Consider the following 12,084-nt stretch of genomic DNA (forward strand, 5'->3'; position numbering starts at 1 on the left):
AGAGCAGCTGGGCTCTTGCAGCGGCCACCCATCTTCAGGGACGAGCTGCTTCGAGACAAGGCCAGGATGGCCCCCAAGAGTCGGACGCCTCCATGGGCTCCTCGCTCGCCCGATCGGGCTGTCTCAAGGGATGTGGGCAGGGAACCGCCCCAGGTAGATGGTCTCCATTGGGGCTGAGTAGCTTTAATTCAGCTCAGCCCAGCTCCCGTCCAGGGACCGTGGGGCAGGAGGATGCAAATCTCACGTTGGGCTGTGGATCGGATGTCAGAGCTGAGGGTAAGGCAACCAATCTGCCCCAAAACGCTGTCAGGAGGCATTTCACTTTGCATCTCTGCCGGGGAGGGGGCTTTGGACAACCCTGTGGGCCTCCCATGAGAGCCCTGGGTTCCCCCCCCAGCACTGGCTGTACTGGGTCAGGGCTGCCCCGCAGGGCTCCGGAGAGCCCAGAGCAGCTCCCCAAGTCCTGTGGGGGGGAGGACAAGGGGACGGGACGGGGCAGCGAGTCCCGCGCCCGCCTGGCCGCAGCTCGGCCAAGCCCGCAGCCTGCACTGGCGACCGCAAACCTTCGGCGCGCTTGCCCGCCGGAGACAGCAAAGCCAGGCTCTGGGCCAAGACCGTGCGTCCCCGCCACCGAACGGCTGCAGCGCTTTAAAACTGGACACGACGGGTACTCGGGGTTAAAGCGGCACAGCCGGGCACTTTAGGACCCAACCTTAGGCTCTCTAAAAAAAGAGAAAGAAACAAGTTTTTAAAACCCTCCATGTTAGAGAAAAGGTGCTTTTTTTTCGTACGGTTTCCTCCTCCTGCGTGACCCGGAGGCACAGCTCGCTCGGCTCTAGCTACCCCCTGCAACGGGAACTGGGAAGAGTGAGCCAAAGCTGCCGTTGCCCGGAACTGTGCTCGGCCCTGGCTGCGTCCCTGGCTACCCAGCACTTTGCCTGACCCAGGGCTGGGCGCTGATCCTGGCTCGACCCGCGTGCATCCAGAGCAACCACCTGCTGCCTCTGGGACGACACAGGGGGAGCCGGGGCGAGAGCTCAGCCCCTCCTCACCCACGTCCCCAAGGGCGCACCCGGCCCCGGCACAAACTCACCCCACTCGCTGCAAGCGAGGCACCCAGCTGGCACCCATGGGTGCTGGCACAGCCAGGAGAGTTTGCAGCGGTCCCGGGGCGCGCCCAAAGCGCACAGGGCCACGCAAAACTCCCGGCGAGCTGCAGGGATGGGTCCTTGCCACCTGCTTGTGATTTTGCCACCGAGGTTTCCCCCTCCTGCTACACTGCAGCCCAGTATCCCAGCCCGCTCAGACTCCAGTCGCGGTTTTACCATAATAATTTGGGGAGCAAATTTAGACCTTCTCCCAGGAAGGCGGTGGCTCTTTTCCTTCCTGAAAAACGGGAGCGGGATGAATTTTGGGGCAAGGAGGGGCTGACCCCCCCTGCTGCCCGGCTGCAGTTTGGAGCGGGGTGTTTTGCATGGCCCTTTTTGCTCCCCGAGCCCCCCACCCCCTCCCAAGAGAAGAGAGAGAAGAAGGAAGGAGTGTTTACGCACCATCGGACTTACCCCGAAATTGGAAGCGGCAAAGCGGTCAGAGGCCGAGACATTGGTGGAAGCCGTCGTGTGGGCATAGTAGGCGTTGATGTTGGCTAGCAGGGTACTCATCACCGCTGGCACCCCAGGGCACATGTATTTGGAGGAAAGGCAGGCAAAATGCCTGCAGAGGGAGGAGGAAGGTGAGGGTGCGGGGCCACGGGAGGGGCTGCCTGTAGGAAGGGGTGTGGGCTTTGGGGTGCACGCATGGAGAAGGGGAGGGAGGGGTGCACGGGTGCGGGACGAGCTAGGGGAGCACGTCTGCACCCGTGGCGGGAGGTGGGTGCAAACGGCAGCAGGGGGGGAAGATGCCAACCCCCACCCAGGGCTGGCGCAGCCACTCACGTCATGGCCTGGTAGATGGACTCCACCCCGTAGCGCATGGCAAACTCGTCCACGATCTCCTGCGCCGTCTCATCAAAGTACACTTTCCAGGCGTCGTCCCCCTTGGCGTCGGGGATCTTCACCACCCCGTTGTTTTGCAAATCCGTCACAAAGTGGAACAGGTTCTGGAGGTACAAATGAGTCCCGTCGGGTCCACAGAGCCGGTGGTGGCACGGTGGCATCACTGGGGTGGGGGCCATGCCCCCTGCACCTGCCTGGGCTGCTCACCTCGTGCAGGCAGGTGTACTGTACGTGGTAGGGAGCCACCTTCTCCTCGCCTTTGATCTCCACGCTGATGTGCAGCCGGATGGCTCCCGACACAGCCGACTTGTCTGTCCGCTTGTCTGCGGGGGTACAGGGAGGGGGACGAGACATGAGACTTCCCCAGAGCAACTCTGCTCACTCCTGGCCCCAAAGAGGGGCAGACGGCTCCGACACGGAGGGACTCTTGGGGCCAGGGCCAGGGGGACACCCAGCACTGAGTGCAGCCAGGACAGGGTACGATGCAACCAAGGCATTGCAGAGAGGGATTTGGCCATATCTCCAGACACTACAGAGACGTGGCCTCTCTGTGCCTCAGTTTCCCCTCTGCAGAGTGCCAGTGCTCCAGACCTCCTGGGCAAAGGGGTTTGAGAATGACCCTGGGAAAGCACTTGATCCCAATGGCTTTCGATATTAAGTGTTTTTAACAGCAGACCCTATACTAATATGCTGAAACAGCCTTCAACGCCAGGGCTGGCAGCACGTCCCCCCGGGAGCGCAGGGCCAGGGGTCCCAGCCCAAGCAGGCCGTGCCGGGGCAGCCAGTTACCGAGGTTGTACCAGACGTCCATCTCCCCGCTCAGGGTCCGGACCTCAATGATTGTCTGGCCCAGAAAGTCGTCGGACTCCCTCTTGAAGCGCTGCTTGACACGGGACTTGATGTCGTCATCTTCATCCCAGACGCGGACCTTGATGCGGTCGGAGGAGTTATGGCACTCGCTGGGGAGGCAAGAAGGGATGAGCAGGGAAACCTTTCCAGCCTCTCCACAGCCTCTGTTTCCCTAAACAAGGGCGACCATCCCAGCACGGGGCAGGAACTGGGGAAGAGAGCAGATGTGGGGGCACCAACCCTCCCCGGTGGGCTCGGTAGGGCTCTGCATCATGCCCAGGCAGCCCCACTGCAGCCTGGATCAGCCCCCAGGAAGCCAAACCCTCCATGGCACAAAACCAGCACTCCCAGTGACCCCAGCGGCCCCCCTCCACCCTCAACTGGGGCAGGATGAGGCTCCCCACCGCCCCGCAGGGACGCGCTGATAGCCAGCACAGCTCAGCGTGACCACGAGTGGCCAGGAAGTGGGACGGAGGGGCCAGGGGTGAACTTACAAATGGAAATTCTCCTCCCAGACAGGGTTGAGATTGCCGTAGATAGTTTTAGTCCTTTTTTTTGTCTTTCCAACCTGGACAGTGACATACGGGTCACTGGAACCCGTCTTATCCTTTGCTTGCAGGCCCTGGGCACAAACAACTGCAGCACAGCACAGCACGCCCGCCCATTCACACGAGGCACACGTGTGGCACACACAGCGGAGAGAACAGAGAGAGAGAGAGTGGTCAGTGCCACAGCCGCAACCGAGACCCCCGCAACAGGCACCTTGTGTCCCTCGGCAGAGCCCCAGGGCCTGAAGCCCCTTTGCAGGATGAGGGGGCAGGAGGGGGATTGGAGCACGCAGCATCCTGGTGCAAGGGGACAGCCACCCGGTCCCCCACAGCACATGGTGCCAGGTGCAGCCTGTGCCTACCTGTGATGCTGATCTTGGCTGACCATTTGGAGGTGCCGTCCAGGACACTCTGCTTCACTGCCTTCATCTGCTGCGTGTGCGTGGTCTTGGTGACCCCAAACACCTCCTGGATCAGCTCAAATATCTCTGGCTTGTTGCGCTCCCGGATCTTCATGCGGTCCTTGAGCACCATGATGATATTCTGGGTCCGGTCCTCCGCTCCGTGCTTGGAGCTCTTCTCCGCCGCCCCTGGGAGAGGACAGCCATGGGTGAGACAGGGCAGGCAGGCGGCATCCAGGAGAGAGCTGAGAGCTCCCCAAGCCCACCGTGCATGAATTAATTCAAACCTGGAGGGGTCTACACCCTGCCCAGGACAGATCTGCCCTGCTCACCACTTCCCCCATGCACAAGGCAGGAGTCCAGCTCTCCGCGGGCCACTCCCTCCTCCCTCTCCAAAATGAGAAGGGATGAGGCTGCAGGCAACAGCTCCTTACTCTGCAGGCAGTCGGCATTGAGCAGGTCCTGGCACTTCTCGTGACACTTGACGCCACACTCGGCGCAGCGCATGCCCTGCCGGGCGATGCCCCAGAGCAGCCCCTCGCACTCGTAGCAGTAGGTGGGGGTGGTGGCTGTCCACACCTCAAAGTTGTGGGGCGTCGTGCAGGAGATGGGGTACACTAAGGCTTGCAGGGTCTTCTTGTAAACATGGTTTTTCTGTGCAAGGACAGAAGAAAGAGGGGGAGAAAAGCTCAGGCGACATACGGCAGCTGAGCCATGCAGTAGGGTACGGAGACCCCATCCACAGCTGCTGGGCCACATGCAATGTCAACGCTGGGCGTGGACAAGCAGGGCAGAGGACAAACACCGCCATCCCCAGGTGCAGCCGTGAGCATCCCGGCTGCTTTGGCATCGCCGGAGGAGGATGCTGGTGTAGCGCAGACCCCGCATCTCCATTGCTGGCCCGGCCGGCTGGGGCTCAGCGCTCCCACCATGACCACCCCACACCCCAGCCAACCCCAGCACCTACCAGCTCCTCATTGTTCAAGGTGCTCGAGGCCAGCGCGGACGTGATTCCTGCTTTCCTGGACTGGACCAGGGACTGTGGGAAAGAAACACAGTTCCCAGATCTGGCAGAGCACGGGGTGTCCCTCCCGCACTGCTTTGGGGTCCCAGTGGCTGTAATACACCTGGGATGGACCCCCACCCCAGACAGGGGTGGGTGGTGGCTGCATGGGCTGGCAGTGGGGACAGCCCAGCTCCCAGCGATGCCAGCGCTGCAAAGCGCCACCCCGCCGTGCAGTGGGACTGGAACCAGTTCAGCAGCCCGCGGCATTTCCAGTTCAGCCCCAATGGGGCAGAGCCTCTCAACGTGTGTCTGAGACTCCAGGGAGACTGGGGTGGGGGGCACTTACCATTGCCTGTGGGCAGCCAGGGTGGGCGAGGGGGGGAATAAAAGGCCATTAGTGCAAGCCACCTCACAGCAGAGCAAGTCCTGGCCCCTTCCTTGCCGGAACAAGTGGGAATCGGGGCAACACCAACCCCTCATGCAGCGTCAGGCCAGTCCCTGGGGGGGTTTTCCCCCCAAAGCCACAGCACTGGCTGCAGCCTGCCAAATGCCAGCGTGGAAAGGCAGCGGCCCCGCCTGACCCCCGCACTGACCACGCCGCCATCACCACCCACAACCCGACACCCCAAAACCCCAACACCAACACAGCACAGTGCAGAAGCATCAGCGGCTGCCCGAGCGGGCTGGGGGGTGGAGGGCGCTGGGGTGAGGGCAGCAAGGGCGGGGCAGCGGGATGGGAGAGGGCAGGCGGGTTGGAGACAGGATGGAGGCACCCTGGGGAGGGCACAAAGGGGAGGCGGTGAGGTGTAAAGAGAGGGGGAAGGAGGCAAAGGGCACCTAATTCTGGGTGCAAAGGGTGTCTGGTTTCCAAAATAGCTGTCTCTTGTCACCAGGGGGGTGACAGCAGAGTGACCCTGTGCATCACAGCCCAGGGGCTGGATGGGACCCCAGCATGGGGACTGGGCAAGTAGCGGCGCAGCGTGACAATGGTGGGGACAGGAGCATAGGGCCTGTGCACCTCAGAAAGGCCAGCGCTACCCCTCCTCTGGTACATGGGTCCATCTGCCCGGCACCAGCGTGGTCCGAGCTGCGGGGAGCCTATGGCAGGTGGGACAGTAAGGGACCGGGGATGCAGCACCGGTAAAAACATGGGAAACCAGACGCAGCCCCGGGAAGCCTTGGGCTGATGCTTGGTGTAGGGACAGGCCCCCGGAGCTCTGTTAAAGAGAAGCACCCTTGGGTGGGGAGAGCCCAGCTGTGCCATCCTCACAGCTCCCCACTGCGAGGTCCAGGGCCAGGAGACACCCAAAACAGCCTGCGACACCCCCACCCCCCACTGGCGGGGCTGGAGGAGGCTGGGCAGGGCTGGCTCGCAGCACCCAAGGGTGCTCCCTCTTTAACCCCTCGGACCGCGCTCACCAGATCGCTGACTAGAGGGAGAGATTTGCGTCCAGGCTTAATGTCGGGGATGCTGTTAATGTGCAGCGCAGACCTTACTGCTGCCCCCCTGCCGCCAGGGACGGCCAAGCCAGGCCGGAGAAAAGAAAACAGAAAACACAAGCCATGTTAGAGGCAGCTGGGGAGCAGGACGCGGGCGCCCGGCAAGCACCGGCCAGGGCGGGCGGCGCAGTCCAGCGGGGCGCAGCAGGAGCGAAGCCAGCAGCTGTGTGGTGCAAGGCGTTAGGAGGAACCTCACCAAATCGCTAACTAGGGGGATGGGTTTTCGCTTGCGTATGTCCGGCATGCTGTCTATAATGATCAGCCCGCCACCAGGCCTGCAACAGAGACAAGGGTCAGCGGGGAAGAGGAAACTGAGGCAGAAAGGGGCCCCCTGCTGTTGCCCCGTGTTTGCTAGGGACTTGGCAGACAGGACTGCAGAGCAACCCCCGGGTGGCCTGGGACCCATCTGTGGGACCCCCATCCCCACTGCCCCAGCTGGGGCAGGGATCGCCAGACTGAAAACTGGGGGGAAGGGGATTCTGGCAGAAAACTGATTTTCCCCACGTGAAGATGTTTTGCTTCAGTGGTGTGACACTGAAACGCGGGGAAAAAAATAGCCCATTTGGCTTAGTTAGCCCCAGCTACGTCCTGTCCCAACCCACTCACCTCCTTGCTCTTCCCCTCGGCAGCGGCTCTCGGGGACATGGAGCGGTGGCATCTCAACTGGCTCCTCCAAAAGCACCGAATGACCAGCGTTCATCTGGCCCCCCGCATGCCCACAGCTCGGCAACGCTTCCCCACGCCAGCCCCCCGACAAGCTCGTTAATCATATCCTAACGAGGAGGGGAGAGCAGCCTGCGAGACCCCAGGGGGGCAGAAAGTACCAGCTTCCCCACATACTCACCCGCCTTTGAACCACAGGGATTTAGCTTCTCCATCGCCTTCCCCGCGGGCCTGCAAGACACAGGGCAGCCGCCATGGGCGCAGCGCTCAGGCCCCGGCGCGCGTGGCAGCCCCCCCCGGGGCTCAGCGCTGCTGGCAACTGAGCACCCAGCCGGCACCCGCAGCACTGGGGAAGCATGTAAAGGGTTTACAGGGTGGGTGGAGAAAAGCGTGTTCCTAAAATGACGGGGCTCTCTCCTGCAAAGAGCTTGCACTGGGAATAAAGTATCTTCAAGAGACTGAGCTGGGCAGGCAGCGGGCAGGCTTCAGCAGAGGGGCTCGGGCTGGCAAAGCAGTGGGGATGGCTGCACCATGCAAAAATTCAGGGTTTGGGGGACTGGCGAAGCATTGTTGGAAAGGCTCAGCAGGTCCGCACGGACCCGCAGCCAGTTGGAGAGAAGTGCGGGGAAAAGCCAGAGCGCACCAGGGATGGGGTGTGTGCAGGGACCATCCCGCAGTGCCACCTCCCTTGCAGGAAGGGGATTATTTTGGGGGAGAAGGGAGGAAAGAGCCAATTATACCTCCCTCGTGGGGCAATCCCTGCACGCACACACACACACGCACACAGGGAAGGCACACACAGGTTGCGGGGTCGTTCCCGTTGGACATGCTTACCTGCAGGCAGGCTACACCCCTTCCCTGCAAGAAGGGGAGATGCAGGCGCAAGGGCCATGGTGGTGGACAACTGAAAAGAGAAGCGGTGGGGAGGGGGATCGAAGCCCCAGGGGGTGAATCCAGAGCCAAAACAAAAAGAAAAGATGGAGGATGGAGTCTAAAAACAGAACAAAAAATTGTCAACTCAATACAGGGGAGAGGGTGGAGGGGCTCGCACCAGCACACAGCATGCAGCACACACCGGGGGAAGGTCCTCAGCACTCCCTGCCCCTCGTGGGGGTCCCACTTGTCGTGAACGGGGTTGCGGGGCCACCACTGTTGGGGCCCCCCCCAGGTCCCCACTACCCTCAGGGTGTGGGATGTCCATGGGATCGGGGAGCAGACATGTCTGGAAGATGCCCAGGCATGGGAAGGGGCCACGACCCAGCCCAGCACGTGGCCGGCGCTGGGACCCGGCAGCGGGCGGTCGCGGGGTTGCTCACCTCCTGCAGCTGCATGCAGACCTTGTTGAAGGCTCTCAGCCAGTTGGCTTTGGCTCGTGATTTGGGATCCTGCACCTCCACCTCTGCCTGCTCCCTGCAAGCACACACACCTTGCTCACCTCCCAGCACGGCACTGGGGAGGGGGGAGTTAGCCCCCACACCCCGGGCAGGACTGAGGCTGCAATTTAAGGATCCTGATGGGCCTTGAGCCAGTGTGGCCATGGCAAAAACCCCCTCTTGCTACCAGGAAGGACTCTAAAAAGGTAGCAAGTCCCACTGCAAAGGGCAGCACAGTCAAGGCAGAGCAATGGGGAGAAGCCAGGAGTTCCCCCTCCCTTGGGAGACTCTGCCCTGGGCACCCAAGCAACTTGGAGGGATCCCTCCAGAAGCGAAGGGTCAGGGGACTGCCGGTGACACAAGCACGTGGATTAAACATCCTTCACCCCTCGTCTCCGCAGCAGGATGTCCTCCGGTCGCTTCCCACCACGCTGGGATCTCCTGAGGTTAAAAGCTCCCAACACCCCAGTGGCTCCGAGCCCAGGGGGACCTGCCTGCCTGGACATGCTGGTTGTTGTGGGTTTTTTTCTCCTCTCTTGCAAAATCAAGACATGGAGGAAAAGAAAATAAATCCTCCAAACATCCCAGGCTCCTGGAGAGCCTGGTGTGATGTGACACTGGAGATGGGTGCCCAGAACCAGGCTGGGATGAGGCCACGGGGAGCTCAGGAGACGGACCTGCCCAAACCAGCCCTGTGTGGCCTTGCCTGTGCTAATGTGTGGTCCCCAGCGCTAATCTGGGGTCCTCAGTGCTAATCTGGGGTCCCCAGTGCCCAGTGCAGGACCCCCCCAGCCCCCTGCCCGGAGAACAGGCACCGTAGGCAGACATGAACAAAGGCCGTCTTCTCCAGGACTCTAGCCAGCCCTTGGGCCAAAATATGTGTTTTTTTAAAAAAAGCTCATTACACATTCCTTTAAATTAGGGATTCCCCAGCTCTGGTCTATAATTTAAATTAAATAAAAGACTGAAAAAGCCCATCATGCTTCCCCTCTGCGCAGAGCGGTGGCGCTCACCAAACCATAGAAAAATGGATGTGTTCAATAATTAAAGGCAGAGACTGATATATGAATTATTCACATGCTGTACCAGGGACCTGGCCACCAAATAATTCATCTGCACAGCACAGGAGGCCATGGATGAGCTTTTACCAGTGGCCTAGGGGGAGGATTGACTCCTGTGAAGGAAATTTCCTCCTCTGACCGTGCCGAGCTCCAGGGTACCCCCTCCATCCAGGGAGCCAGTAGCTTGAGCCAGAGGAGAGGAATCACAGCCCCAAGCCCCCATCTCCGGGTTTGTCCCAGGTTATAAACCTGCACCCCTGGTAGCCCTGGCAGGATCTTGAACGCCTTGAGCTCTGCCCCCGCTTAGTGTGGCACCGGTGGCTGGGCCAGGGCAGCGTGCCAAGAGGGCTGACCCTCACCTGGGTGGCATGAGGTGGGCTTCCCCCACCTCGATGCCTCAGGCACCTGGAAAAGCCCCAGACACCACAGAAGGTCCCTGGTGCTGCCCCTTGGCACCAGCAGCACCTGCACCAGCCCCGGGCTGCCTCCAGAGCATCCTCAGTTTCACCAGGCACCATGCCATCCCAAGGACGCTACAGGTCAACATCTCCCTCCTACCTCTCAGCCGGTTTTGGGGGCTCAGGTTCAGGGGCCGCCTCTTGCAGGGGAGCTTCGTCTGCTCCCTGCTGGGCCTGGAGGGCCTCTGGGGTTTCCTGAAGGGCAGAGATGTCCTTCTCCTCCTTCCTCTCCTCCTTCCTCTCCTGCTGCTGAGACTTCAGCTGTGGGACCAGCTGGGGTTGCTGCAGTTGCTGCTGCTGCTGTGGGACCTGTTGCTGCTGCTGCCCAGGGGGCTTCTGCGGTGGGGGGTAGGCATCGTGCTCGGGGGTTTTGTAGGTGCCCTGCTCCTGCAGGTCCTCCTCCTCCTCCTCCTCCTTGGGGTAGCCTTCCTCATTCTCGCTGTAGTCCTCATTAAACTCTTCCTCCTCCTCTTCCTCCTCCTCCAGATAGAGGTCATCGTCCTCCTCCTCCCAGCGGGGCGAGTCCTTGCGGTAGCTGACGGAGCTGTGGCAGGAGTGGTAGGAGTCGCCGTCCCGCTCATCCAGCTCCGAGTCCCGCAGGCTCTCGTTCTCGAAGTCCTCGCTCAGCTGGGAGCTGCCCTGACTCAGCTCGGCCGACGAGGCGTAGCGGCTGGGCCCCCGGGGGGGGCGGAGACAAGGACAGGGCTCCCGTGGGTCCGTGCCACAACTTTGCCTGCCCCGTGCTGCCCCAGCCAGAGCCCTGGGGTCCCTGCACCATGGGCGGGAGGATGTGCAGCTCCCCCCGGGGCACAGCCCTAGGTGAGCACGGGGCTCCTCGTCCTGGGAATCGAAGGCACAGACCCAGGAGACTCCGTGGGCTGGGAGTAGCCCCCCAGGCTGGGGCACTCTCAGGGGTCTGACCTTCCTGCCTGTTGCTAGGCTGAGCATGGGGATGTGGGGGACGGTGTCTGTCCCCTCGGCTCACCCCTGCCAGGGGTGGGGGCAGAGCGCAGGCAGGCAGCACCCCCCGGCCAGATCCTGCCTCCTGCTTCTGCCAGACACCCCGTCCTGCCCCCAGCCCACAGACCTGTCACCCAACCTCTACCCTGACATTCCAGCACCCCCTGTAGACCTCCCAGGCACCCCCTCTCCAAGGACAACCCCTCAACCCCATTACTCCCCTTAACCACATCACCCCTACCCAGGTGTCCCCTCTCCACTCTTCCTGCCAGGCCAGACCCCTTCCCACCACCCCATCTGCCCCACTGGCCCCGGCCCTTCCAGCATCCCCCTCTCACAGCCGCCTGCACCGGGGGTAGCAGCGGTGCAGAGGGACTCCCTGCATCCCAGGAGGCTGCCGGGCACGGGGCGGCCGTGGGGCTCCGTGGGGAGAGGCTCACATAAGCAAACATGCAGACAGGACAGGGACATGCCTAGGAAGAGGCCGACACCACATCTCCAGCACCGGCAGCCAGGGCTCAGGGGTGGCCAAGGGGGAAGGGGACAAGGGGACGGGATGGGCAGAGCCCTGGGCCCAGAGTGGCTGGGCCAGGCAATGGGGAGCCGGGGGACACCACAGGGAGGAGGGTGCTGGGGGATGCCCAGGCTGGTCCCAGCAGGGAGGGGTACTGGCATCATCCAGGTACCTTGGGAAGGGAGACTTGGGGCACAGGGGTGCGGGAGACACAGCTCATGACTGGAAACCCCTCACCTCCCTGGCCTGATCCTGGCCAGAGCTGGGAGAGGGGCCCTTGGCGCATGGTGAGGGTCCCAAATCACTGCGCGAGGCTTTTGCCCAGCCAGGTGCTCCCTGGGCGATGACCAGAAACGGAGGGTGGCAATTGAGTCCCCAAGGCCCCAGCTCCCACACCCGCTGGCACGACGGGGAACGGGCAGCAGTGCTGCCAGCCAGTTGCTGTGCTGGTGAGCGGGACCAGGATGCTGGGGCATCGCCCCCATGAACTGGGGCGCAGCAGCAAGAAGGGACACCACAGGGCCAAGAGGCACCTGGAGCATCCCAACACTGCTCCTCTGCAAGGCGGTCCAGGGCGGGGAGAGGGGGACCCCGCGGCAGCACGAGGCCGCCCTTGCCGGGACTGGTGTTGGCCTCACCACGGCTGCAAGGACCGACCACAGCACTCTGCGACGGCACACGGCACGCGACGAGGTAGCGACCCACCTATCCGATAGGTCTAGGGACCGCCTGCTCTCAAGGGAAGGCTGGCGGCTGG

At 62.3% G+C, this 12,084-nt stretch overlaps 1 protein-coding gene across 1 annotated transcript in view; it reads right to left on the minus strand.

Annotated features, from left to right (window-relative positions):
* The window catches only part of UNC13A (unc-13 homolog A (C. elegans)), a gene marked incomplete at its 5' end in the record, with an annotated part of 30,918 nt that overhangs the window by 15,036 nt on the left and 3,798 nt on the right, over positions 1-12,084 (minus strand). Inside the window, 15 exons of the mRNA XM_009329967.1 lie at positions 1,563-1,713; positions 1,935-2,098; positions 2,202-2,317; positions 2,784-2,953; positions 3,338-3,479; positions 3,754-3,981; positions 4,227-4,446; positions 4,760-4,831; positions 5,145-5,150; positions 6,495-6,573; positions 7,143-7,192; positions 8,278-8,371; positions 9,954-10,108; positions 10,163-10,523; positions 11,219-11,233. Coding sequence (XP_009328242.1) covers positions 1,563-1,713; positions 1,935-2,098; positions 2,202-2,317; positions 2,784-2,953; positions 3,338-3,479; positions 3,754-3,981; positions 4,227-4,446; positions 4,760-4,831; positions 5,145-5,150; positions 6,495-6,573; positions 7,143-7,192; positions 8,278-8,371; positions 9,954-10,108; positions 10,163-10,523; positions 11,219-11,233 — 2,023 coding nt within the window. The remainder of the gene's footprint in view (positions 1-1,562; positions 1,714-1,934; positions 2,099-2,201; positions 2,318-2,783; positions 2,954-3,337; positions 3,480-3,753; positions 3,982-4,226; positions 4,447-4,759; positions 4,832-5,144; positions 5,151-6,494; positions 6,574-7,142; positions 7,193-8,277; positions 8,372-9,953; positions 10,109-10,162; positions 10,524-11,218; positions 11,234-12,084) is intronic.

The sequence above is a fragment of the Pygoscelis adeliae genome, unplaced genomic scaffold (assembly GCF_000699105.1).
Source record: "Pygoscelis adeliae isolate BGI_AS28 unplaced genomic scaffold, ASM69910v1 Scaffold28, whole genome shotgun sequence".
Lineage (NCBI taxonomy): Eukaryota > Metazoa > Chordata > Aves > Sphenisciformes > Spheniscidae > Pygoscelis > Pygoscelis adeliae.